At 45.2% G+C, this 24,276-nt stretch overlaps 1 protein-coding gene across 5 annotated transcripts in view; it reads left to right on the top strand.

The window, feature by feature from the left end:
- The first annotated feature begins 246 nt into the window (after positions 1-246).
- Positions 247-24,276, top strand: part of CECR2 (CECR2 histone acetyl-lysine reader) — a 142,273-nt gene continuing 118,243 nt past the window's right edge. For 3 of the 5 annotated variants that reach the window (XM_051850088.2, XM_051850087.2, XM_051850086.2), the window contains exon 1: positions 247-562. In XM_051850088.2, coding sequence (XP_051706048.2) covers positions 437-562 — 126 coding nt within the window. In that variant the 5' untranslated portion in view covers positions 247-436. Of the gene's footprint in view, positions 711-1,200; positions 1,421-24,276 lie in introns of those variants that run through there. The other 2 variants (XM_051850090.2, XM_051850089.2) reach the window with 2 other exon arrangements.

Below are 24,276 nucleotides of genomic sequence, written 5' to 3'. Positions count from 1 at the left end.
CCTCCCCCCCGGCCCTCTGTTCGGCCCCGGCCCCCGCCCCCAGCCCCATCTGTTTTCCCCGGCCGAGAGTCGATTATATTGTATGGGACGGGGGGCGGCCGCAGCCGCAGCCGCAGGATGGGGCGAGCGCGCGGACCGGGTCGGCTGCCGGAGCCGCAGCCGCCTCAGTAACTCGGGCCCCCGCCCCGCCGCCCCGCCGCCCCCGCCCGCCCTCGGCCCATGCTCACGCCGAGCAGCGGCCGCCGCGGGAGTAGCAGCCGCCGCCGCCGCCGCGCCGCGCCGCCGCCGCCCCCGCCAGAGGAGCTGAGGCGCTGAGGCGCTGAGGCGCTGCGCCGCGGCGGGAGTCCGAGGCGAGCGAGCTGCGCGCCGGCAGCGTGGGGGCCGCCGAGGCGCGCGTCGAGCTCGGGGTCGCCGCCACCGCCGCCGCGGCCGGGAGATGTGCCCAGAGGAGGGCGGCGCGGCCGGGCTGGGCGAGCTCCGCTCCTGGTGGGAAGTCCCGGCCATCGCGCACTTCTGCTCGCTCTTTCGCACCGCGTTCCGCCTGCCGGACTTCGAGATCGAGGTGAGCGGCGGCCGCGCGGGGCGGGCGAGCGAGGCGGCGCACGCCGCTCCCCTTTCTCCCTGTGTCCTCTCGGGGCGCCCGGGGCAGGAGGGTGCTGGGGCCGGAGCGACTTTGGCCGGGAGTCCGAAGCCGGGAGGAGGACGCGGAGGTGCGGGCGCGCGGGGTGGAAGGGCAGGCGGCGGGCGGGGCCGCTCGGGCTCTGCGCCGGGCGCTGGGCGCCGGGCTCGGGACGTTCGTTCGGGCGGCCACACTGCCGAGCCGCGGCTCCTGGCAGGGGCGAGGCGGGCGGCCAGCGCGAGGGAGGCGGCCGAGGGAGCGCTTTTGTAGGAGCGGGACCGGGCGGTTCTCCCGGGACTTCTCGGAAGGCGGCTGGTGGGGAGCGAGCGCGCGCTCCCTTGCCGGGGCCATTGAAGCGCCGAGCCAGCTGCCCCGGGCGGGGACGCGGTGCGGCGGCCGCACGGGGGGCGCCGGCGCTGGGTTTAGGTCGGACCCGGGGCTGGGCGGCGGCCGGGGCCGGTGGGGGAGGGAGAGGGCTCGGCCGGCTCGGCCGGGCGCGTGGAGGGGCAACCGCACTCGAGCGACTCTCGGGGCCGCTCGGGCGAACTTCGGAGCGGCGGAGGTGGGGGCCCGATCTCGGGGGGCGCTCCCCGCGGGGGCGTCTGCAGGGCGCCGAGTCCTCGCCGGCGGCTGCGGAGGGAAACTTTGGGACTCCCGTTATTCTCCGGCAGCCCCCTTTCCCCCTCGCGCCGCTCAGCCCTCTTTATTCCGGCAGCTCGGGAACTCTTTGAGTTGGCCTCGCCACCATTATGCCCCCGGGCGAGCGTGGAGGGAAGGGATGGCTTTTCGGCCGGGCCGAAGGTGCTTTCACACTGGGGCTTTGTGATAAGGAACTAAAACTGGAGGGTCCGGGTGGCAGGGATGGTGGCGGGAGTGTGCGGACCGGAAGGCACACGACGGCCACGGCGAGCAGCCAGCTCCGGCAGCATCCTCCTTCCTTTTATTTATTATTTATTATTTTTATTTTTTTGGGAAGGGGGGGCGAAATGGTTGATGGGTTGGTTGGCAGGTTGTGTGTGGTGACTTACCACCTTTTGCCTTTGGACAAAGGTAAATGGGAACTGTGTGCCGGTTTTTGTTTCCAGTTCTGCCAGAGGGTTCGTCCGTGGAGTAATCAAAATTAGGGTCACTCTTTTGGAGGAGCCCATCCATGTTTTTTTGCCTCCCCACCCCCACTTATCTTACTTTCTGCCATTTTCCGGTTGGTTTTCGTTCGTTTGCTCGGAAATTCTCTGCCTCACTTTTATATTGTTAGATTCGGTCGTGTTGTCTTGAAATATCATTTGCTTCTCACAGAAATGAAGTGTGGGAACTTGCCCTTAGAGCGTTAATGAAATCGGTAAAATAAAAAAGATCAAAGGGGTTGGGATGAAGGAGTGAAGAGGAATGTGGACTGATAAAGTAGGGCCACTGGCAGGCTTTGGCGAATGCCAGTTGCTTGAGCTGATTAAAACAAGGCGATTAAATCATAGGCTTCTCCAGTTTTTAGGAAGATGGAATAACTTAGGCAGTGCACCCTACACCACAGCGTTTGCTTTCAAAGTTTGAACGTGATTTTAACAGGCGGAGTGTTTGTAATAAACATTTTCACGAGACAGCAGGTTATAGTGACTAAAGAAGAGAAGCAGACCATGGAAATGAAAAGATTTGGGAATCCTGAAAGTTAAGATGCTTAACAACGACTTTGATGCCCTGCGTTTTCTTTTAGTTGGTGTAAAATCGTGAGTAGCGTGAATATATCCTGCTGCTCAAAATGGTGGCTGCTGTGGGAGGTGTTATTTGTGACAGTGCCATCTTGGGTGCTGGTCAACCTTCCCCCTAGACGTTTTTCTAAGTTGCAGGCTAGTAAAGTTGAGGTGATGGCTGGGATTACAAGTTTAAAATACTGTGGAAAAAAGTCGTCCTTTGAAATCCATATATTCCCATTTTCTTGATGGAAAAGTAGAGGCAACTCATTTTTCCCCCCTTAAGTACGTACGGCATATCTAGCGTATCCTATAAGAAAACAAATCAAAACAAACTTGTCTCCCTTCTCAGAAGTAAAACTGTAGTTTCTAAGTGTTAGGTGGTTTGATTCCTAAAGGAAATGTAAGCTGATTAGAGGTCAGGTTTATCTGAATAACAGAAATGAAAACTCATTGGTGAAGAATTAGGGCTGTTTGAAGTGATTTTCTTTATTTTGATTCTTCGCTTAAAATACTTGCTACTAGAAATGTATGTGAATATTTGGGTTCTATCATGTTCATATTTTAGGAACCCCTCAATTTATTTGGACTTGATCAGTAAATAGATAACAAATAGTACTAAGCCCCCCCCTTCACCCCATAGATCTTGTATAACTTTTCATGTTGGATGTGTTTTGATATGACTAGTGTAAGTTTTCACTTCAGATTGTTGGTATTATCAAAAATTGAAAATTTTAAAATTAACTTTTTCTAGACTTTTAAGAAGTTTTGACTCATTGACAGTTGAGAATTTACTGAAAAAACTTAAAATTTTGATTTTTCTAAATATAAACTTCTTTTTTCTAGGTGACTTTAAAGATTTAACTGTTTTAGAAATAGTTTCTTGGTTAAACTTTATGATGCAGTGAAAGTCCCTTACCAAAAGAAAAAACAGCTCTAATGCTGAGTTGTACCTGATAGACCATGTGCAGAGGCAGGCAGGCTGTACAATCTTAATTTGCTATAACTTTAAGAGCTACAAATTATGAATAGTACCAGATAGAAGTTGGGTATCTGTTATTTTCTGGACAACTAGTTTTTAACAGTGGGAAAAATCTCATTTTACCCTTGACCAGCAGGGTGAACCCATGGATCTATAGAAAATTAGGAAGTAGGATCCTCAAGGACTTGGCAATCTCTCAGATAGGTGAAGGGGCCTGGAGGATTCACGCTGCAGATCTGCAAGAGGTCAAGACATGCCATTCAGAGAACTGGACCCCAGAGCAAGGATATTTTTATTTTTACATGCAAAAAAGTGTTTTTGCTTGGCAAAACAGTCAGTATGCTTGATTTGTTGGCTTTAGGAAATGTGTAAGGATTTGTATGTTGCTGTCTTCCAGTAAGGGCCCCCCACAAATATGAAGGGTCTGTAATCATCATGCGTATATGGTTATAATGCTTGAAGTTACTCAATTTCTGGTTTTAAAATGAATACATACACATTATGTCAAAGAAGATTACAGGAAAATATATATAAGAATTAAAGTCACCCATAAGCACCACTTCAGGGTAAAAGTTGTTAACATTGTATCCTGCCACTCAGGGATAAAAGCTGTTAATATATTTCAAAATTACCAGATATGCTCACAATGTATTTGTGCCATAGGTTATTTTTCAGATGAGGAGATTGAAGTATAGCTAAACAATATTCACTACTCAGTACTTAGCATCATTAAGCACCTATTGTGTGCTTATCAAATTCACAGTTGGCTTCCTTTACCTCAGAAGATTATCTGTTAATATTTCAGAACCAGCAGTTATACTCTACTTCATTTAAGTCAAGTATTTTATAATTGTTTAATGTTTTAGTTGGTTAGGTTGGCTTAATTTTGGCCAGCTTTGAGGAAACAAAGAATGGTTAATTAACCTCCCCCTAAGATTTACTACTGGGTTTTTCCCTAGCCAGGTTAGGGAAGAATGCTTTTCAGCAATCTGGTTGGGTGTTAATTATGATGGATATAGGACTAGCGAGGGCCTCTAGGTAGCTATTTGGAAATGATCATGTGAAAGTATTTGAATGGTTTGTTTAATAGCAGAATGATCAAAATAATCTATCATTTCCACCATTCCTGCTTCCCACTGCTTGCTCTTTTGCTTTCCTTGTGTCTCTTTCCTGTTGTGGTAAGTCTCTTACCTGATCACATGATCGTCAGGGGGCAGTGCTCAGATTCTGGAATTCTGCTGTTGGTACTTCCTTGGATCCAGTCTCTTACTCAGGAGCATCAAGGCATGTATTTAGTTAAAAATCAAAAGAGGTAGTCCACATCATTGTGAGAAATTTATATGTACATCCATCATATTAGCAAATCTTGAACCTGATGGCCTGGAATTGGCTGTAGAAGATTTTGTGATGTATTGTGTGTACTTCTTAGCACTTTATTTTTGGCTTTCATCGATTTTTTTTTTTTTTTTTTGGAAGAGATCAGCTGCTAGATGAAGAAGTTGGTCCTGATGAGGGAATTCACCATTCAAGGTGCACTGGAGTAGGAGTTAGTTAGCAAACTTGTATTTAAAATGCCACTGACTTTATGACCTTGGACAGGGAAAAGTAACAAAATGATAAATGACTTTTGTATAGTATTTTGTATATTTTCAAAATGTTAGTTTCTATCCTTAGTGGTCCTTAACCATTACCATGATGTGAGGTTACTCTGGAGGAAACTGGAAGTTTAGAGAGGCTAAGTAGCGTGCACAGGGACTCTCACCTAGATCTTTGTGTCTTTGATACCAAAATCTGTGCTGTTGCTGCTATATCAGCTTGCTTTTTATGTGGTTTTTATTATTTAAAATGGAGGCTGAGACCTATAAGTAGTGTCTGAGTTCCACAGTACAAGCCTATTTTTGTTACTTGTTGGAGGGTACAGAAGAGCCTCTGTTTTCTTCATTAAATTTCACTTACTATTTGAGAGGGAGGGAGAAAGAGCGCCCATTGCTGGTTTACTCCCCAAATGCCCACCATGATGGGGCTACCTGCTAGGGTCTGCACTAACAGGAAGCTGGGATCAGGAGCTGGAACTGGACATTGAACCCCGGTACTCTGATAGGGTCCATGGGAATCCTAACCAGTATTTTTACAGTTGTATTAGATGTTTGCTGCTGCTGCTTTTTTGTTTGTTTGTTTGTTTATTTATTTGACTGGTAGAGATATAGATAGAGAGAAAGGTCTTCCTTCCGTTGGTTCACCCAAATCGCCACTACGGCTGGCGCTGCCAGGTGCTTCTTCCTGGTCTCCCACTCGGGTGCAGGAGCCCAAGCACTTGGGCCATTCTCCACTGCCCTCCCGGGCCACAGCAGAGAGCTGGACTGGAAGAGGAGCCATTGGGACTAGAACCCAGAGCCCATATGGGATGCTGTCGCCACAAGGTGGAGGATTAACCGAGTGAGCCAGGGTGCCTGCCCCAGATACCTGCTTCTTAAAACTTACATTGAACTAAGTGCAGAGCAAGAAGTTCATGCATTTGTTTTTTTACTGTAATTTTTTAAAATGATATTTATTTATTTATTTGAGTTAACAGAGAGAAGGAGAGACAGAGACAGATCTTCTGTCCGCCAATTCGCTTCCAAATGGCTACAGTGGCCTGAGCTTAGACGATTCAAGACCAGGAGCTTTTTCCAGTCTCCCACTCTGGTGCAAGGGCCCAATTACTTGGGCCATCTTCCACTGCTTTCTCAGGCCATTAGCAGAGAGCTGGATCAGAAGAGGAGCAGCCGAAACTGGTGCCCATATGGGATGTCAGCACTGGAGGCAGCGGCTTAGCCTACTATGCCACAGTGCTGGCCCCCCAAATTTTTTTAAAAAAAGATTTATGTATTTACTTGAAAGGTAGAGTTAGAGAGACAGAGACAGAGGCAGGCAGAGCTTTTCTATTCTCTGATTCATTCCCCAAATGGCCACAACAGCCAGGCCTGGGCCAGGCTGAAGCCAGGAGCCAGGTACTTCTTCCAGGTCTCCTATGTAGGTGGCAGGGGCACAAACATTTGGACCATCTTGTTCTGCTTTTCCAGGAGCATTACAGGGAGCTGGATTGGAAGTGGATCAGCCAGGGCTCCAACTGGTACCCATATGGGATGTTAGCATTGCAGGCCATGGTATAACCCACTATGCCACAATGCCTGTCCTGACATGAGTGATTTAAAATGAGCCACAAATTAGTTGGTCATATAATCTATTTATTGTGAGATGCCAGATGATAAACTGTCTTCTAAAGATTCAGGATCTGCTCCTTGTCTGTGGAGGAAAGCCCAAGAGCAGAGTGTGAGCTACAGAGGACAACTCTATCCAGTTTGAAATTCTCAAAGAGGAAAATGTTCTGTCCTCATATAACTCCAAAAGCCAGTGCCCAGTCCCCTTTCTATTTATACCAACGTTTTGAGAGGGAAGAGACTTCTTTTTACCTGCTGTGTGAAGTGTCAGGGGTGCAATTGGGATCTTCCACAATTGCAGAATAGGCAGTACTCTCTCCTCTCTGAAGGGCAGCCCGTGTTAGCATCTGGCTTGCTTTACAACGGAAGTTAAATTCAGTCTTGCTTAATTTTCTGGAACACAGTTGGGAAAGCCTAAAATACAACTTGGCAGCTTTCACTGCAACCGACCCTCTGCCCTTTGATCAGGAGCCGCTGAGTGCTGGAGTCTGGTTGTTAGGGATCTGGAATGAGGCGCACCTACGGCAGGCCGGCAGTTATACCCAGCGTGGCCAGCGCAAAGAGGGGTTTAGGTAAAAATGAAGTGTGTAGGCAGAGCCAGAGAGGAGTTTCTAACTATGTGGTCTTAGAGAGCCAGTCTCTGTGATTAAAGTCATTTACAAGAGGGAACAATCTTGTATATAGATCACTTTGGGTTTCAGATGACCCATTCCTAAAATGGGAATTTGAGACTTGTTGATTCCTAGGTATTTCTTAAAGTTCTGTAATTATAACAGTGTTTGTCAGCATGCCTGGCTCTATTAAGTCATTGAGAACATCTCTTAGGAACACGGTTAAATTCTGTGCCTTCCAGATTAATTTTCTATCTAGTGAAAGCTGCAAATCCATACTCAGTGTGTTTGTAGGTTACATGATTTTTTTTCTGTGGAATCTTGTCTTCCAAAAAGTAACCTTGGAAATAGCTTTTGAGGCTTGAAGAATTAGCCTTTTCAGTATCTCTGTGACATCAGGCTGATCCAAAATTTTGTACTTGGAGATTTTGAAGAATTCTGGATGATGAAAGTTTTGAATTTTGTTGTTTTCCGTTTACTGCTTTTGTTTCTTTACTTACGTTTAGCATTCATACCTAGAACTAGGACTGAAATCCACTTCAGGCCTCCAGCTTGTGGCTGGCGTTTTGTTGGACATTGCAGCCTTTTCAGATAGCTTTGGTGCCCTTCCCCGTGCTTTCATATTTCATTGAATACTACATCAGCCTCTAACAGATGTTAGTCAACTTACATTGGAAAACTTGGGCAGTCTTTTTTTCAACAATTCTCATGATTGAGAAAGGAGTGTTGACAATAATGCAGACACTCAGGGTTTCTCCACCTCAGCCCTATTGATAATTTGGGGGCTGAATAAATCTTTGCTGTGGCAATCTGTCATGCTTTGTATGATGTTTGCCACTATACCTGGCACCTACCCTCTGGGTGCCAGTAGCACGCTTGTAGATGAGGTAGATGAGTTTGTCCTTCTTGATAGTGATTTTTTTTCTTAAATGCAAACATTTAATATTTGTGTTTATAGAAATTGAAGGAAGTTAAAGTTGCTCCCAGATGTCCATGTCATCAGCAGTTGTACATGTCAGAAATGTGGGAAACAGATGTTTTGTTAATTTTTTTTCTTTTCTAGTGAGTCATTTAAGAAAGAAGAGCGTTAGTGGGTAGTAGGGAGGGAGTAATGAAGCTGACTGGGTCTGATAAAGAAAGGCCTCCCTCAGGTCGGGCTCGGCTGCCCGGCTGCCTGGTGCTGTTGTGGGAGGATGGGAGGCTGTTGTGCTGCAGCCTCAGGCGGGCTTCAGCTGCTGCCGTTGCTTGTCAGGGCACAAGGCTCTTCTTGACAGATCTCTTGAGCATGGCGCAGGGGTGGACCATAGCGGGCACGCATGCCTGGAGGCTGGAGGTGGGGGGTGGGGAGGGGTGTTGTTAGCCATGACCAGGTCAAAAGTTCAGTGGGACCTCAGTGTGTGTTTGGGGTGTGCCTGTATTTGGAACATACATATATAAAGTTCATTATTCCACCAGATCTTCAAGTTAGAACACAGGAGCCTTCTTGAAACTGCTGTGACTGTCTTTCACAATTCTCCTGTTTGAGTTTGCATCTAGGCAATTAGGTCTAAATATTTCATGGGTTCAAATAGCTTTTCATTTTGGTTTGATGAGGAAATGGTATTGTAATGGTATCTTAAATGTCTGGTGGACTCTGAAGGGCTTTGAGCTTAGAGGAAAGCCACTGATAGGACTTGAAGGAAGTGTTCTCTGAGGTTTTGAAGAGTCTTTCCCTCAAGGCGTCCATCACCACGTCTGTCTTTTCCATCTTGGGCAGCTCAGCACCTTACTTTTTGTTCCGTATCGTCCTGGCTGCAAACTAAGTAAGGTCTTACCACCACTTAATTCGTCTACTCCATTTTTGTGTTTACCTCCTGATGCTCTAGGGTTTGTTTTAGGGCATTGGTGGAGGAAGGGTAGAATTTCTGGCCTCTATCAAGGTGTTAAACCCCAGAATTTGTGCAAATAAGTTGGTGTAAAGTCAGTCACATCTGCAGCCAAAAGCTTTCTTTCTCTCTTTCTCTCTCTCTTTTAGAGGCAAATGATCCCTCAGAATAATGCTTGGTTTTGTGTTGAGTTGTCCACTTGACTCCGTGAAATGTAATGTGGCTTCTGTAAAATATATGGAAGATAGTATTTTACTCAGTTTAAAGTCCCTGATCTATAGGGCCCTTGTGGAAGGTGTTTGGCAGGTTTAAACATTACAATATTCTTTTCTTGTAAGTTTCACACTGTAGTGTCAGCTTTTAGCTGAGGCTGCGGTCCATATACTTCAAGAACTAAGACCACTTTTTCTCTAGGTTGGGTTTTCTGGAGTTGCTGTGTGGCTTGGCAGTGTGTCACTGAGGCATGTGGCCACCTGAATTAAATGTGTGAATGGCTGTCACAACAGACGATATGTGCGTTCTTCTGTGCCCCTCCCCCCACCCCCATGACCTCTAAAGTAAGGGAAAATACAGGAAGCCCAGGAGCCACAATTACACTAACTGCTTCCAGTTTTCAGTGTAGAACTTTTAAATAACCACTAATTAATAATCCCTGGGAATGGGCTAACTTCTCACTGTTGAGAAGGCTGTGAAGCAATCTTGTTGACTGCCCTGGTGTTTTCTCCTGGTCAGTTTCTTTTAATGGAAACCCCTTCCCCAGTGTCCATTGTTTCTGTTAACAATAGCTCTAAGGACAGTTGATTTGCTTGACAGAAAGTGTTAAATTAACAGATCTTCTTTAGTAAATCCTTCCTCTCCCCCATTCTCCTTGTGTGTCTCCTCTTTTCCTGAAAGGTGGTTTGTGGATTCTTTTAAGGTGTGGGTGACAATTTTTCTAACAATGTTCTGGAGCTCTTTGTTCAGGGAACACTAATACTGGGGAGAAATTTCACATGTCACCATAATTAGAAGGTTTACCTTTGGATTCTTACCCCTCCTTAGACTGGCATTCATTTGGGTTAGTATCTTTATCCCTTCTGAATGACTTCTCTCATTCCTCTTGTGTTATTAGTGCTTTAACTGATGTTGAGTATACCTGTATTTTCAAAACCCTCAACTCTGGAGCCTGTCTTCATTCCCCATGACTGTACTTAGATTTATGTAAATACGCAATGTTTTAAGCAAATTTTTGAAACATTTATTTTAAAGGCAGAGAGACAGATCATCCACTAGTTCACTCCTCCAAAATGTCCACAACAGCCAGGCCTGGGCCAGGTAGAAGCCAGAAACCCAAGTACTTGAGCTGTCATCTCCTTCCTCCCAGGGTACACATTAGCAGGAAGCTGGAATGGACAGAAGAGCTGGGACTTGAACAACAACCCAGGTGGCCCTTAGGATTCAGTTGTCCAAACACTGGCCTAACTGCTGCACCGAATGCCTGCCCCTGTAATGTACAACTTCTTAAAGTAAAAGTGGAACTTTTATTTTTTAAATAAATTTGTTTATTTGAAGGGCAGAGCTACGGGGTAAGAGGAAGTGACAGGGAGAGAGATCTTCCATCGACTGATTCATTCTTCCAAATAACCATTAAAGCAAGGCCTGGGCTGGAGTAAAGCCAGGAGCCTGGAACTTCATCTGCCATCTGGGTTGCCTACATGGGTGGCAGGGGCCCAGGTACTTGGGTGCTGCCTTCCAGACATATTAGCAGAAAGCTGGATTGGAAGCAAAGTCACCCAGAAGTCACACTGGCAATCCCATATGGGATGGTGTGTCCTGAGTTGCAGCTGAACTTGCTGTACCACAATGCTGGCTTCCTGGAACTTTTTAAAAAAGGCAAAAAAGAGAAATATCTCAACTCCGAGTCAACTTCCCTTTTGATATTGTCATCACTATTAAGGTTTCCATAATGTGTGATAAAGTTATTGTTTCCCCACTGCCCTGAGGAATTAGCCTATTAAGGGGTGATACTAGTGCAAAACCTAGATATTTATTCCATACCAGAGATAGATGCCAGGCTCACTGGTATTAATAATTTTTGCTTCAGACAGTGGGAAAACAGTTTTGAAGTACGAATTGTTGATATTGCATTTAGGTTAAAACTGATACTGGGGCTGGCGCTGTGGCATAGAGGGTAAAGCCGCCACGTGCAGTGCCAGTATCCCATATGGGTGCTGGTTCAAGACCCGGCTGCTCCACTTCTGATTCAGCTCTCTGCTCTGGCCTGGGAAAGCAGTGGAGAATGGCCCACGGCCTTGGGCCCCTGCACCTGCATGGGAGATCTGGAAGAAGCTCTTGGCTTCAGATTGGTGCAGCTCTGTCTGTTGAGGCCAATTGGGGAGTGAACAACTGGATGGAAGACCTCTGTCTATCTGCCTCTCCTCTCTGTGTAACTCTGACTTTCAAATAAGTAAATAAACCTTAAAAAAAACAAAAAACAAAAAACAAAAAACTGATACTGGTAGCCAAAGTAGAACAGAGTGGAGGAAGAAGACTGGATTACTGAGTGTAATGGGAATGAAATTCTGAGTGTAGTGGTAACAGGAAAGGACATTTACCACTGGCATTATTGAGGAGAGAATGAATAGGACTAAATGACCAACAGTGTAGAAATACATGAAGAAGGTTACATCTGCTAAGATATTTTTGGCTGGAAATAAGGGAGTAATTGTGACTTAAAACACTACGGATGATCCTCTGAACAGGGAAGCTGGGGGACAACAGTGGCTCCTGGCAAATGTGGCAGCTCAGTGCTGGATCCTGCTAACCACTCTTGGTCACAGAATGGATCTTGCAGTGTCAAGGTCTGGATGTAGGAAAATCGCGGTGGAAAACTACATTTGATTTGAGAGTCCCAGATGATTTCAGAGAAGGCTGAGGGCAAAGGAAGAAGGGGGGAGGCAAAGATTACAACTGCATTCTCCTGGAAGCAGAGAAGAACTCTTGAGGAAATTAAGAGTGGTAAAAAAGGAAAAGCTTTTTGATTTAGAAAAATAAAATGTAGTTATTATAACAAGAAAAATTTAAATTAATCCCAATTCCTACACAGTTAACATTTTGTTACTGTACCAAGGAGGTCAGTAGTAGCAGTAGTAGTAGTGCTTTAAGAAATACTAACCTGTTTCCTCATTCTGCTCCATGTTTTATGTGATCCTCTTTCTTTCCTCCCATTGCTGGGGAGTGGCTGCTGCTCATCCTGGGATCCTCAGTTGTGCAGAATTTTAGCCTCCTACTGAGTGAGATGAAAGTGAAAATCAAGACACAGAAATGTATCTTTCCATCGTTATAATGTTAGATTTACCTTTACTTAACTGTAGAGTTTTTGGAATACTTCAATTTTTAGTTTCTTTGTTAAGTACTTTAATTATCTATAAGATTACTCATTGTGACTTTGTGATGCTTTTCTAAAGGGAATTTGTGTTAAAATGAGAAATTTGGTGATATTGTTATGTTTTGTTTAATAAGTCACCCATGCCAGAGGAAGTAGAAACTCAATGGAAAGACTAATTTTATTGTTTTTTTTTTATCTTATTGGTTCTACAAAAAAATTTTGTTACATCATGTCTTAATTAAAAAAAAAAAAAGATTTATTTATTTGAGAGGTAGAGTTAGAGACACAGAGGTCTTCCATCCTCTGATTCACTCCTCAAATGGCTGCATTGCTTTAGCTGGGCTAATCTGAAGCCTGGAGCTTCTTCGGGATTTCCCATGTAGGTGCAGGGGCCTAAGCACTTGGCATCTTGCACTGCTTTCCCAGGCACATTAGCAGGGAGCTGAATCGGAATGGAGCAACTGGGACTCAAATTGGTGCTCCATTGTGAGATGCCAGTGTTTAGGCAGTGGCTTAGCTGCTGTGAAGTGATTTTTTTTTTTTTTTTTTTTTAATAAAAACTTCAGGGCCTGGTGTTAAAAGGCAGCAGGTTAAGCCACAGCCCATATCTGAGTGGTGGTTTTCAAGTCCTATCTGCACCTGGGAAGTCAATGGAAAATGACCCAAGTGCTTAGGCGTTTGCCACTCAAGTAGGCGGAGACCCAGATGCAGTTCTTGGCTCCTGGTTTCAGCCTGGCCCAGCCCTGAGGGTGTTTGGGGAGTGAGCCAGGGGATGGAAGATGTTTCTGTTTCCTTTGTCTTTTAAATAAATAAATCTTTTTTTTTCTTTTTAAAACTACAGGTCTCTCTCTCTCTTTTTTTTTTTACTCTTGTATTTTTAAAAATTTCAAACCTACAGTGAAGGTCAAAGAAAACTATAAGTGATTTCTTGTACATCCTGACTTTAATTGAACAGTTGTTCTCTGACATTTTGCCACAATAGCTTAGTTTTGTTTTTTGTTGAACCCTTTGAAAGTAAGTTGGTATATTGCCCCTTAGTGTTTTGGCATGTACCAAATAGTGACTCTGCTACAGTATGTCCACAGTATTATGCTCACATTTAGGAAAATTAACACTTAATCTGTAATAATATAAGTAAGCAGTCCATCTCCTGATATCTTCTGTTGTCCCTGTGATGTCTTTTATAGATGATATACCACACTCACTTCCTTGTCCGTTCAGGGGTTTTGTTGTCAGGGAATAGTTTTTAAGTTGGTTGAAGCCAACTCAATGTAGTAATAGAGAAAAACTGATGATTTAAATTTCAGGCTGCAAAGTACATTACTGAAACAGTAACAAAAAAGAATTTATTGGGATGACACTGGCTCTAGCCCAGACCTGGCTCAAGGTCTGGACTAGCCACCTAACCTTGGAGCCTCATCACTTAACTCATAGGATTATGATGAGATTCCAGTGAGCAAATGCATATGAGGGCCTGGCACAAGTAGAGCTCAGCACCTGTGACTCTTACTGTTACATGTTTTCTCTTTTCAGATTTTGGATTAATGGAGTAATAATAAGGATATTATAGCAAATCATTTCGAACAAAGGAATTGACTATTAAGTTGTATGATTTCTCCTTTTTTTTTTTTATTTTTGACAGGCAGAGTGGACAGTGAGAGAGAGAGACAGAGAGAGAGACAGAGAGAAAGGTCTTCCTTTGCCGTTGGTTCACCCTCCAATGGCTGCCGCTGCAGCCGGCGCACCGCGCTGATCCGATGGCAGGAGCCAGGATCCAGGTGCTTTTCCTGGTCTCCCATGGGGTGCAGGGCCCAAGCACCTGGGCCATCCTCCACTGCACTCCCTGGCCATAGCAGAGAGCTGGCCTGGAAGAGGGGCAACCGGGACAGAATCCGGCGCCCCAACCGGGACTAGAACCCGGTGTGCCGGCGCCGCAAGGTGGAGGATTAGCCTATTGAGCCACGGCGCCGGCCTGATTTCTCCTTTTTTTAAAAAAATAAAACTATAATGGAATTATAAACATCAATGTGGATTAAAGTGTTCCACTTAAGTTATTTTTTAAAGATTTATTTATTTGTTTGAGAGGCAGAGTTACAGAGAAAGAGGAGAGACAGAGAGAGAGGTCTTCCATCTGCTGATTCACTCCTCCAAAAGGTTGCAATGGCTGGAGCTGGCCAATCTGAAGCCGGGAGCTAGGAGCTTCTTCTGGGTCTCCCACGTGAGTGCAGAGGCCCAAGGACCTGGGCCATCTTCCACTGCTTTCCCAGGCCATCAGCAGGGAGCGGGATTGGAAGTGGAGCAGCCTGGACTTGAACCGGTGCCCATATGGGATGCGGGTGCCACAGGTGGAGGCCTAACTTACTACACCACAGTGCAGGCCCCCATATAAATTTTTTTGTTTAAAAAAATAGCTTTTAGGGGGCCGATGCTGTGGCACAGAGAATAAAGCTGCTGCCTCCAATGCGGGCATCCTATATGGGTGCTGGTCTGAGTCCTGGCTGTTCCACTTACTATCCAGCTCTCTGCTGTGACCTGGGAAAGCAGTGGAAGATGGCCCAGGTCCTTGGGCCCCTGCATTCACATGGGAGACCCAGAAGAATTCTGCTCCTGGCTCCTGGCTTCCAATTGATGCAGCTCTGGCTGTTGCGGCCATCTGGGTAGTGAACCAGCAGATGGAAGACCTCTCTATCTCTCTCTCTGCCTCTGCCTTTCAAATAAAGACATAAATTTTTAAAATAAAATAAAAAAAAAATAGCTTTGGAGCCCAGTGCTGTGGTGTAGCAGGTGAAGCCGTTGCCTGAGTTGCTGCTATCCCATATGGGTGCCAGTTTGACTCCCGGATGCTCCCTACTGATACGTCTGGGAAGGCAGTGGAAGATGGCCTGAGTGCTTGGGCCCTTGCATCTAGGTGGGAGACCTGAAGAAACTTTTGGCTCCTGGCTTCAGATTGGCCCAGCTCCAGCCGTTGCTGCCATTTGAGGAGTGAACCAGGGGAGGGAAGATCTCTTTGTCCCTCTCTTTCTCTCACTATGCCTTTAAAATGGGCAAATAAAACATTAAAAAATAACTTTATAAAGATAGAACTTTCATACCATACAGTTCACACTTACTTAACTATTTAGTCAGCTTTAATATTTTCTTTTTTTTTAGATTTTATTTTATTTTTTTTTTATTTGAGAGATAGAGTTACATAGAGAGTCAGAGGCAGAGAAAGAGAGAGGTCTTCTATCTGCTGGTTCACTCCCCAGAAGGCCTCAACTGCCGGAGCTGAGCCAGTCTGAAGCCAGGAGCCAGGAGCTTCTTCCGGGTCTCCCACACTGGTGCATGGGCCCAAGGACTTGGGCCATCTTCTACTGCTTTCCCAGGCCATAGCAGAGAGCTGGATCAGAAGTGAAGCAGTGAAGACATGAACCGGGGCCCATATGGGATTCTGACGCTGCAGGCCGAGGCTTAGCTCACCACTGTGTGGGCCCCACAGCTTTAGTATGTTCACAGACAGGTGCAGCTATTACCATCATCAGTTTAGAACATTTTCATCTCAAAACCCCTTTACCCGTCATTTGTTACAACCCTAGCCCTCCTCACCTCTCTTTTCCTCAGACCTCAGCAAATACTAATCTACTTTTGTTTCTCTGGATTTCCCTATTCTGGGCTTCTCTCAAGAATGGAATCTTTTGTGATTGGATTTTTTCCCACTTGGCATGATGTTGTAAAATTAATCCATGTTGTACAAAGTAGAAGAAATCAATTCCTTTTTATATAGCCAAGTAATACTCTGTTGTGGAATACAATATTTTATTCAGTCCTTTTTTTTTTTTTTTTTGACAGGCAGAGTTAGAGAGAGAGAGACAGAGAGAAAGGTCTTCCTTTTGCCGTTGGTTCACCCTCCAATGGCCGCCGTGGCTGGTGCGCTGCGGCCGGCGCACCGCGCTGATCCCAAGGCAGGAGCCAGGTGCTTCTCCTGGTCTCCCATGCGGGTGCAGGGCCCAAGCACTTGGGCCACCCTCACTGCACTCCCTGGCCACAGCAGAGAGCTGGCCTGGAAGAGGGGTAACCGGGACGGAATCCGGCACCCCGACCAGGACTAGAACCCGGTGTGCTGGCACCACTAAGTGGAGGATTGACCTATTAAGCCGCGGCGCCGGCCTATTTAGTCCTTTTTAAAAATATTTTATTATTTATTTGAGAGGTAGAGTTATAGATAGATAGATAGCTAGAAAGAGAGAGAGAGAGAAAGGTCTTCCTTCCGTTGGTTCACTCCCCAAATGTCAGCAATGGCTGGAGCTGTGCTGATCCAAAGCCAGGAGCCAGGTGCTTCTTCCTGGTCTCCCATGCGGGTGCAGGGGCCCAAGAACTTGGGCCATCTTCTGCTGCTTTCCCAGGCCATAGCAGAGAGCTGGATCAGAAGAGGAGCAGCCGGGACTAGAACCGGTGCCCATATGGGATGCTGGTGCCACAGGCGGAGGATTAACCTACTGCGTCACGGCCTTGGCCCCTTATTCAGTCCTTGATAAAACATCAGATTTTTTTTTTTTCTGTGGCTGTTTGGAATACTGCTGCCATTTGTGTATAAGTTTTTGTGAGTTTTTCCACTTTGAGGAGTGGACTTGGTGGGTTATATAGTAATTGTGTCTGATCATTTAGGAATTGGCCTGTTTCTGAAAGTGACTCAGCTTTTTGCATCCCCACCAGTAGCAGGATATGAGGGTTCCAGTTTCTCTTCTTCCTTGCCAGCACTTCATATCTGACTCTGATTGCAGCTATGCCAGTTGGTTTGAAGTGGTACCTGGAGGTGATCTGGCTTACACTTTCCAGATGACTAATAATAATATTGAGCATCTTTTCAGTTGCTTACTTATTGTTCTTAGAGAACTGTCTATTCAGATCTTCCGCCAATTTTTAAATTGTGCTATTTATAAGAGTACTTCACTCTTTCAGCTTCATCAAGATTTGTACCTATGTTTTCTTTTATGAATTTTATAGTACTAGTGCATACATTTAGGTCTTTGACCTATTTTGCATTATTTTTTATTTGCAGTTTGGTATAAGGAGCTAACTCCCCCCCCCCCTTTTTTTTTCCAGGCGGCCATATAATTGTCCCAGTAGCATTTGTTGAAAAAAGTGTCCTTTCCCCCTTTGAATAATCTTGGTACCCCTGTCAAAAATCATTTGACTTTAAATATATGGCTTCATTTCTAGACTGAATTCTGTTCCACTAATTGCTTTGTGTATATTTGTGCCAATACTGCACAGTCTGTTTAATGTTGCTCTGTAGTGGGTTTTTTCCTCCCTCCCTCCCTTCTTCCTTTTTTAGAGGTAGAGTTACAGACAGAGGGAGAGAGAGAACCATCCTCTGGTTCACTCCCCAAATGGCCTCAATGGCTGGAGCTCATCTGATCAGGAGCCAGGAGCTACTTCCAGGTCTTTGATATGCAGAAGCTACTACTTGGGCCACCTTCTGCTGCTTTCCCAGGCAGATTAGCAGAGAACTGGATGCTGGAGCTGCAGATCCTGGCTTTTAACCAGCTATGCCACAGCGCTGGCCCCAATAAACTTACATTGTAATTGCATCTTCCACAGCCTTTTTAAAGTCCCCTGCTAAGAGCATAGCAGGTTAAAGCCAGTTAGGACAGAAAGCTGAGCTGGGGACTTGGACCCAGGGACTCAAACTCAGGTACTCCAGTATGGAATGTGAGCATCCCCAGTGGCCTCTAAGCTGCTGTGCCACATGCATGCTTTCAGGTTGTTTGCTGTTGGTGGCAATTTTGATCACTTGGTTCATGCAATTTATTGTTGTGGTTCAGTGACTAGTAGGTTTCTGTTCTTAACTGAGTCACTTCCAAGAAGATAGTTCCATGCCCTGCTTGGTGCCAGAGAGAGAGATAAGACATAAGGTTACTACCCCCAAATTTAAAGTCTAAGGGTACGTGATCAGATTGTTTGTAGTGCAGTAAGGTGTTTGTTTTAACAGAACTCTATGCAAACTACAGTGGAAAGGGCCAGCATTATGGTATAGAGGGTCAAGTTGCTGCCCGTGACACTGGCATCCCAAGTAGGTGCCGGTTCAAGTCCTGGCTGTTCCATTTCCGATCCAGCTCCCTGCTAATGACCTGGGAAAGCAGAAGATGGCCCAAGTGCTTGGGCCCCTGTCACCCACATGGAAGACCTGGATAAATTTCCTGGCTCCTGGCTTCTGCCTGGCCCAGCCCTGGCCATTATGGCCATTTAGGGAGTGAATCAGCAGTCAGGAGATCCCTCTGTGTGTATCTCCCTACACATACCTACAGTGGAAGAAACAGTCAAGCGTGTTGGAGGGGGTGGAATTTGGGAAGGTTCCTTGAACAGAGCTTGGAATGCTTGGTGCAGATTGACAGGTGGATAGGTTTGGGGGGAGGGATGGAGGGGTTATCAGGAGGAGCTAACAACTTGAGTGGCAACATGCCAGAGGTAAAAGGGAATGTCAGATACTGAAGGAGCTTATTTAGAAGATGGATGGGAGTGATAAGAGATTAGGCCATGTCAGTGGCATGGTGTTGGTAGATATGAGGTTACTTGATTAATTTAGATTTGATCCTGAAGGCTGGAGTTTTCAATTTTTTTTTTTTTTTGAGAAGTAGATTTATAGACAGTGGGAGAGACAGAGAGAAAGGTCTTCTGTCCACTGGTTCACTTCCCAACTAACCACAGTGGTTGGAGCTGAGCGATCCGAAGCCAAGAGCCAGGAGCTTCTTCCAAGTCTTGTACATGGGTGCGTGGTCCCAAGCGCTTGGGCCATCTTCTGCTTTCCTAGGCCATAGCAGAGAGCTGGATTGGAAGAGGAGCAGCTGGGACTAGAACCAGGGCCCATATGGGATTTTGATGCCGCAGGCGGAGGATTAACCTACTGCGCCACAGCGCTGGCCCCTCAAACTTTTTAAAATGCCGTGTATCACTTTATTAAAAGGAAATCTTGTGTGCAGAAACTCAATATATAAAATGAAAAATGAAGCACTGTTTGAAAATTGGTGTGATCAAATTGCTCACATTTAAACAGGGGAGATCTAGTGTTTAGAGCAGATCTGGTATATTATCTGTGTGCCATAAATATTTGTCAGCTGAATGGAAAAATATTCTCTGTAGAATAGAAAGTCACTTTGCTTTTGGTGTAGCAGACAGGAATCAGAAGGATTAAAATGTAAGGCCATGTAAGAGATGACAGGACTTGAAATATGCAAGGCACCTGAGAACAGATGAGAGCCCTGTTAGGGGTTTAGGGGACAGTTCCCTGGAGGTGCTTGACAGTGGCTTATGATAGGAAGTCTAGCACAGTAGTGTCATTCACAGGGCATTGTCTTCCTGTTTGGGAGTTCGTGAGGGCATTTTTGGTCAGAGATTGAAAGGTGCAGGGCCGGCGCTGCGGCTCACTAGGCTAATCCTCCGCCTTGCGGCGCCGGCACCCCGGGTTCTAGTCCCGGTCGGGGTGCCGGATTCTGTCCCGGTTGCCCCTCTTCCAGGCCAGCTCTCTGCTGTGGCCAGGGAGTGCAGTGGAGGATGGCCCTGCACCCGCATGGGAGACCAGGAGAAGCACCTGGCTCCTGCCATTGGATCAGCGTGGTGCGCCGGCCGCAGTGCACCAGCCACGGCGGCCATTGGAGGGTGAACCAACGGCAAAGGAAGACCTTTCTCTCTGTCTCTCTCTCTCACTGTCCACTCTGCCTGTCAAAAAAAAAAAAAAAAAAAAAAGTGCAACCTACCATTCAGTACATGGGAACCGTCATGCTAGATATTAGTACATAGGATGTTCCCAACAATGAAGAATTTGCACTTATCCAAGAACTTCTCATGTAGATGGAAATCATCCCTGTTTGAATTTAAACACAAATTAAGTTTTATATATAAACACAAATAATTTTTGCTGTGTTTTAACGTAAACCAAAATTTTTAGGAATATGGTTGTGTTAATCTAGGAAATATACATTTAATATTGCTTGGTACATTAGTAAGAGGTGGATTGTTGTTTTTTTAACCATTTTGCAAAATTCTGTATCAGGTCATCTTCGTAGCTTTATACAACACTGTATGTCAGTCTGTATTTGCACCTTAAGCATCTACATTTAGGAACCATAATCCATTTTGTTTTCTAGTGAGGTCATGCTTAAGCATTTATATTTTGAAATGTGTTTTGTTATAGGTTTCTTGTTAGATCTCTCCTTTTTTTTCCCGCCTTGCAAACTACAGTGGAAGGGGCCAGCATTATGGTATAGTGGGTCAAGTTGCTGCCTGTGACACTGGCATCCCAAGTAGGTGCTGGTTCAAGTCCTAGCTGTTCCATTTCTGATCCAGCTCCCTGCTAATCTTATCATGTCGTCACTTGGACGCCGAGGCAAGGTCTCCTTTTGATTACAGTTAAATAATATTTTGGGGGCCCACACTGGGTTAGTAGGCTAAGCCTCCACTTGTCGCGCCAGCGTCCCATGTGGGCCCTGGCTCAGGTCCCTGCTGCTCCTCTTCTGATCTAGCTCTCTGCTTGTGGTCTGGGAAAGCAGTGGAGGATGGCCCAAGTGCTTGGGCCCCTGTACCCACTTGGGAGTGCTGGAGGAAGCTCCTGGCTTTGGATTTGCTCAGCCTTGGCTGTTGTATCTGTTTGGGGAGGGAACCAGCAGATGGGAGACCTTTCTGTATCTCTCTTTCATTGCCTATAACTCTACCTCTCAAATAAATAAAAATATAAAAAGCTAATATATTGATTATATTTATGGATGTAGTGACCTAGTTTTATTGACTATGAATTTCATTTCAAAATTGAAAAGGGGAGAAGTTGTAAACTATTTTTTTTAAGGATTTATTTTACTTATTTGAAAGGCAGAGTTCAGAGAGAGAGAGAAAGAGACAGACACAGAGATATCTTCCCAAATGGCTGCAGCAACCAGGGCTGGGCCAGGCGAAAGCCAGGAGCCCAGAGCTTCTCCTGGGTCTCCCACATGGGTTCAGGGGCCTAAGGACATGGACCTCTTCATCTACTTTCTTGGGAACATTAGCAAAGAGCTGGATTGGAAGTGGAGCAGCCAGGTTTGAACTGGTGCCCATATGGGATTCTGGCATTGCAGGCAGCAGCTTAACCCATTACACCACAATGCTGGCCACAGTGAACCTCGTTTTATAAAGAAGGGAGCATAGAGTCTGAGAAACTTACATTGCCAGCCTAGTGTTACCTCTGGTATTCTGACTTGGCGACTGCCTAAATGCTGTTACTGTTTGTTGAGATGAGGACAATTGAAAGAGAATTGTGTCTGATTGACATGTTAAGTTTTAGGTGTATGTGGGATTTTAAGTTAGAGTTGTGTAGTAGGCAGTTAGAAGAGATTGGGTGTTCAGGAGAGAGTTCTTGTCTGGGGAGAGGAGGGGAATAACAGTTATCATTTATTGAGGAGTGTGGTGGTCAGGATAACAGATTCTAGAGCCAGACTGGGTGTTTCCTGGTACCATGCCCAGAATCTGTGTGATGGTGGACCGTTTACTTAAATAGCTCTTGAACTCAGTTTTCTCATTCTTAAGGATATGTAACAGTACCTACCCAGTGACTTCATGTGAGAATTAAATGCCTTAAAAGTAGTAAAGTGCCCAAAGAGTGCCAGCTTATAATGTATGCTCAGATTAGCCATTGTTATTCACCAAACATCATTATATGTCAAGAATTATGAGTTATTATATGAAATGATTGGCCTTTACAAAATTATATTTCCATGAGAAAATTGAAGCTTGGGATTTAATACCAATTTGGGAATCAGAAGTATTGTAAGTAATAACTAATCCTAAGTTGGACAGGATTGGATCAGATTCTAAACAAAGTCCCCAGATGAAAACTGTATTCATTGAACTGTGAGGTTTCGGCTCAAGAAATCTGAGCTGGTGAAGTTCAGCAGGGCTACAAGAGTTAAGGCCTTATCTACAGTATCGTAAAAGGTTTGGGAGGTACAACACATTCTCTCTCTCTTTTTTTTTTTTTAAGATTTATTTTATTTATTTGAAATACAGAGTTACAGAGAGAGGTAGAGACAGAGAGAGAGGTCTTCCATCTACTGGTTCACTCTCTAGATGGCCGCAATAGCTGGAGCGGTGCTGATCCGAAGCCAGGAGCCAGGAGTTTCCTCCTGGTCTCCCATGCGGGTGCAGGGCCCAAGCACTTGGGTTATCCTCCACTGCCTTCCCGGACCACAGCAGAGCGGTGGACTGGAAGAGGAGCAACTGGGACAGAATCCGGCACCCCAACAGGGACTAGAACCTGGGGTGCTGGCGCCGCAGGTGGAGAATTAGCCTAGTGAGCCGCGGCTACCGGCCTCAAGTGGTAGCTTATTAACCTCTGTGCCAAATACCTGCCCCTCAAGTCAGCATTTTATTTAAATACATGACATAAGTGGACATTTTATGTTAAGTTCTAAAACACTATTACTTAACAAAACAAAAAATCTTGGAGTAAAGATTTGGCTTCCCCATTTGTCTGAGTTTCCCCTATTTTCCTTTAAACTTCTTCAGATTAAAAAAAAAATACTTATTTATTTGAAAGGCAGAGTTACAGAGAGGCAGAGAGAGAGAGAGAGACAGAGAGAGAGAGAGGGAGGGAGAGAGGAGTCTTCATATGCTGGTTCATTCCCCAGATGGCCGCAACGGCCGAGCTGTGCTGATCTGAAGCTAGGATCCAGGAGTTCCTCTAGGTCTTCCCATGCGGGTGGCAGGGGCCCAAGGACTTAGGGCCATCTTCTACTGCTTTCCCAGGTCATAGCAGAGATCTGGATTAGAAGTGGAGCAGCTGGGACTCAAACCGGCGCCCATATGGGATACTGGCGCTGCAGGCTGGGGCTTTAACCCTCTGTGCCACAGTGCCGGCCCCAAACTTCTTCAAGACAGTGATGATGTGTAGTACTTCCTGGAACCTGGAGGGACAATGTCTAAAATTAACACATTTTTGTGTGACTTAAATGATCCTTTATTTATATGATATCTCCTAAAAATATTTTAAGTAGTTTCAGAGCAGTTTTAAGATTATCCTTAATTTTTATGCCAAACTCAGATTAGGTGATGTACAAAGAGAGGCTTGTATTTTGAAAAATAGAGCAAGATGTGCGCAAAAGGGAGAATGCAGCTGTGGGCTAATCATTGGGATGTGTAGTAATGAACATGGTGGTCTGGAATGAGTAACAAAGTAGCTTAATGGTGAACAGGCTTGTGGGGTGGAATGAGGTTAAAGAAGCTTAGCTACTATCCTAACTTTGTATTTATGCTTTTGAGGCTTGCTGGAAATGTCCTGTTTCTTGCGGGTCATTTTCTTCGGAAATCTTTGCTTTAAGGTGGAGTTGATTCTGACTGCTCTGCTGGATGCCATCTTCTTTTCTTCCAGGTTTAGGAGCACAGGGAGTTTGGGAGGTCAGAGCTGAAGGGCTGTTCCAGGGTTCAGAGCGAATGAGGTTTGTTTTGTAAATACTTTGCTGCTTATCTGGGTAATTGGAGTCTCACCTGCCTATGTAGAGTTTGTTGGCAGCATCTCAGGAGAGTCTTGTCCTTGCTAGATTGTCTTTAGACTTCTAGAACAAGTATAGCTGTGATTTGGAATCCTCATCTCCTTCAAAGAAAAAATATTCTACAAATGGGAAGGAATGGGTGACAGAAGTTGTCAGCTGAAGAAGTTTGTTGATGGATTAGTTATTTCTTTATATTGGAATAAAATAATGCCCTATCAACTTTAATAAGTTTTATTTTGGTATAATTGTCATATAAATTAATATATTTAATGTGTTCAATTCTCTTAAGTTTTGACATATACATATACAGATGAAGCTATCCACATTCAAGATACTGGACATAGCCATCACCCCCAGGAAAGTTTCTTTGTGTCTCTTTGTAGTCACTTCCTGTATCTCCCCATCACTTTTTTCCCCAGGTAACTTCTTGAGGTGCTGTCACTGTACATTAG

The sequence above is a fragment of the Oryctolagus cuniculus genome, chromosome 9 (genome assembly GCF_964237555.1).
Source record: "Oryctolagus cuniculus chromosome 9, mOryCun1.1, whole genome shotgun sequence".
NCBI lineage: Eukaryota > Metazoa > Chordata > Mammalia > Lagomorpha > Leporidae > Oryctolagus > Oryctolagus cuniculus.
Note: the sequence above shows the minus strand (reverse complement) of the source record. Positions and strands in the feature narration are given on the sequence as shown.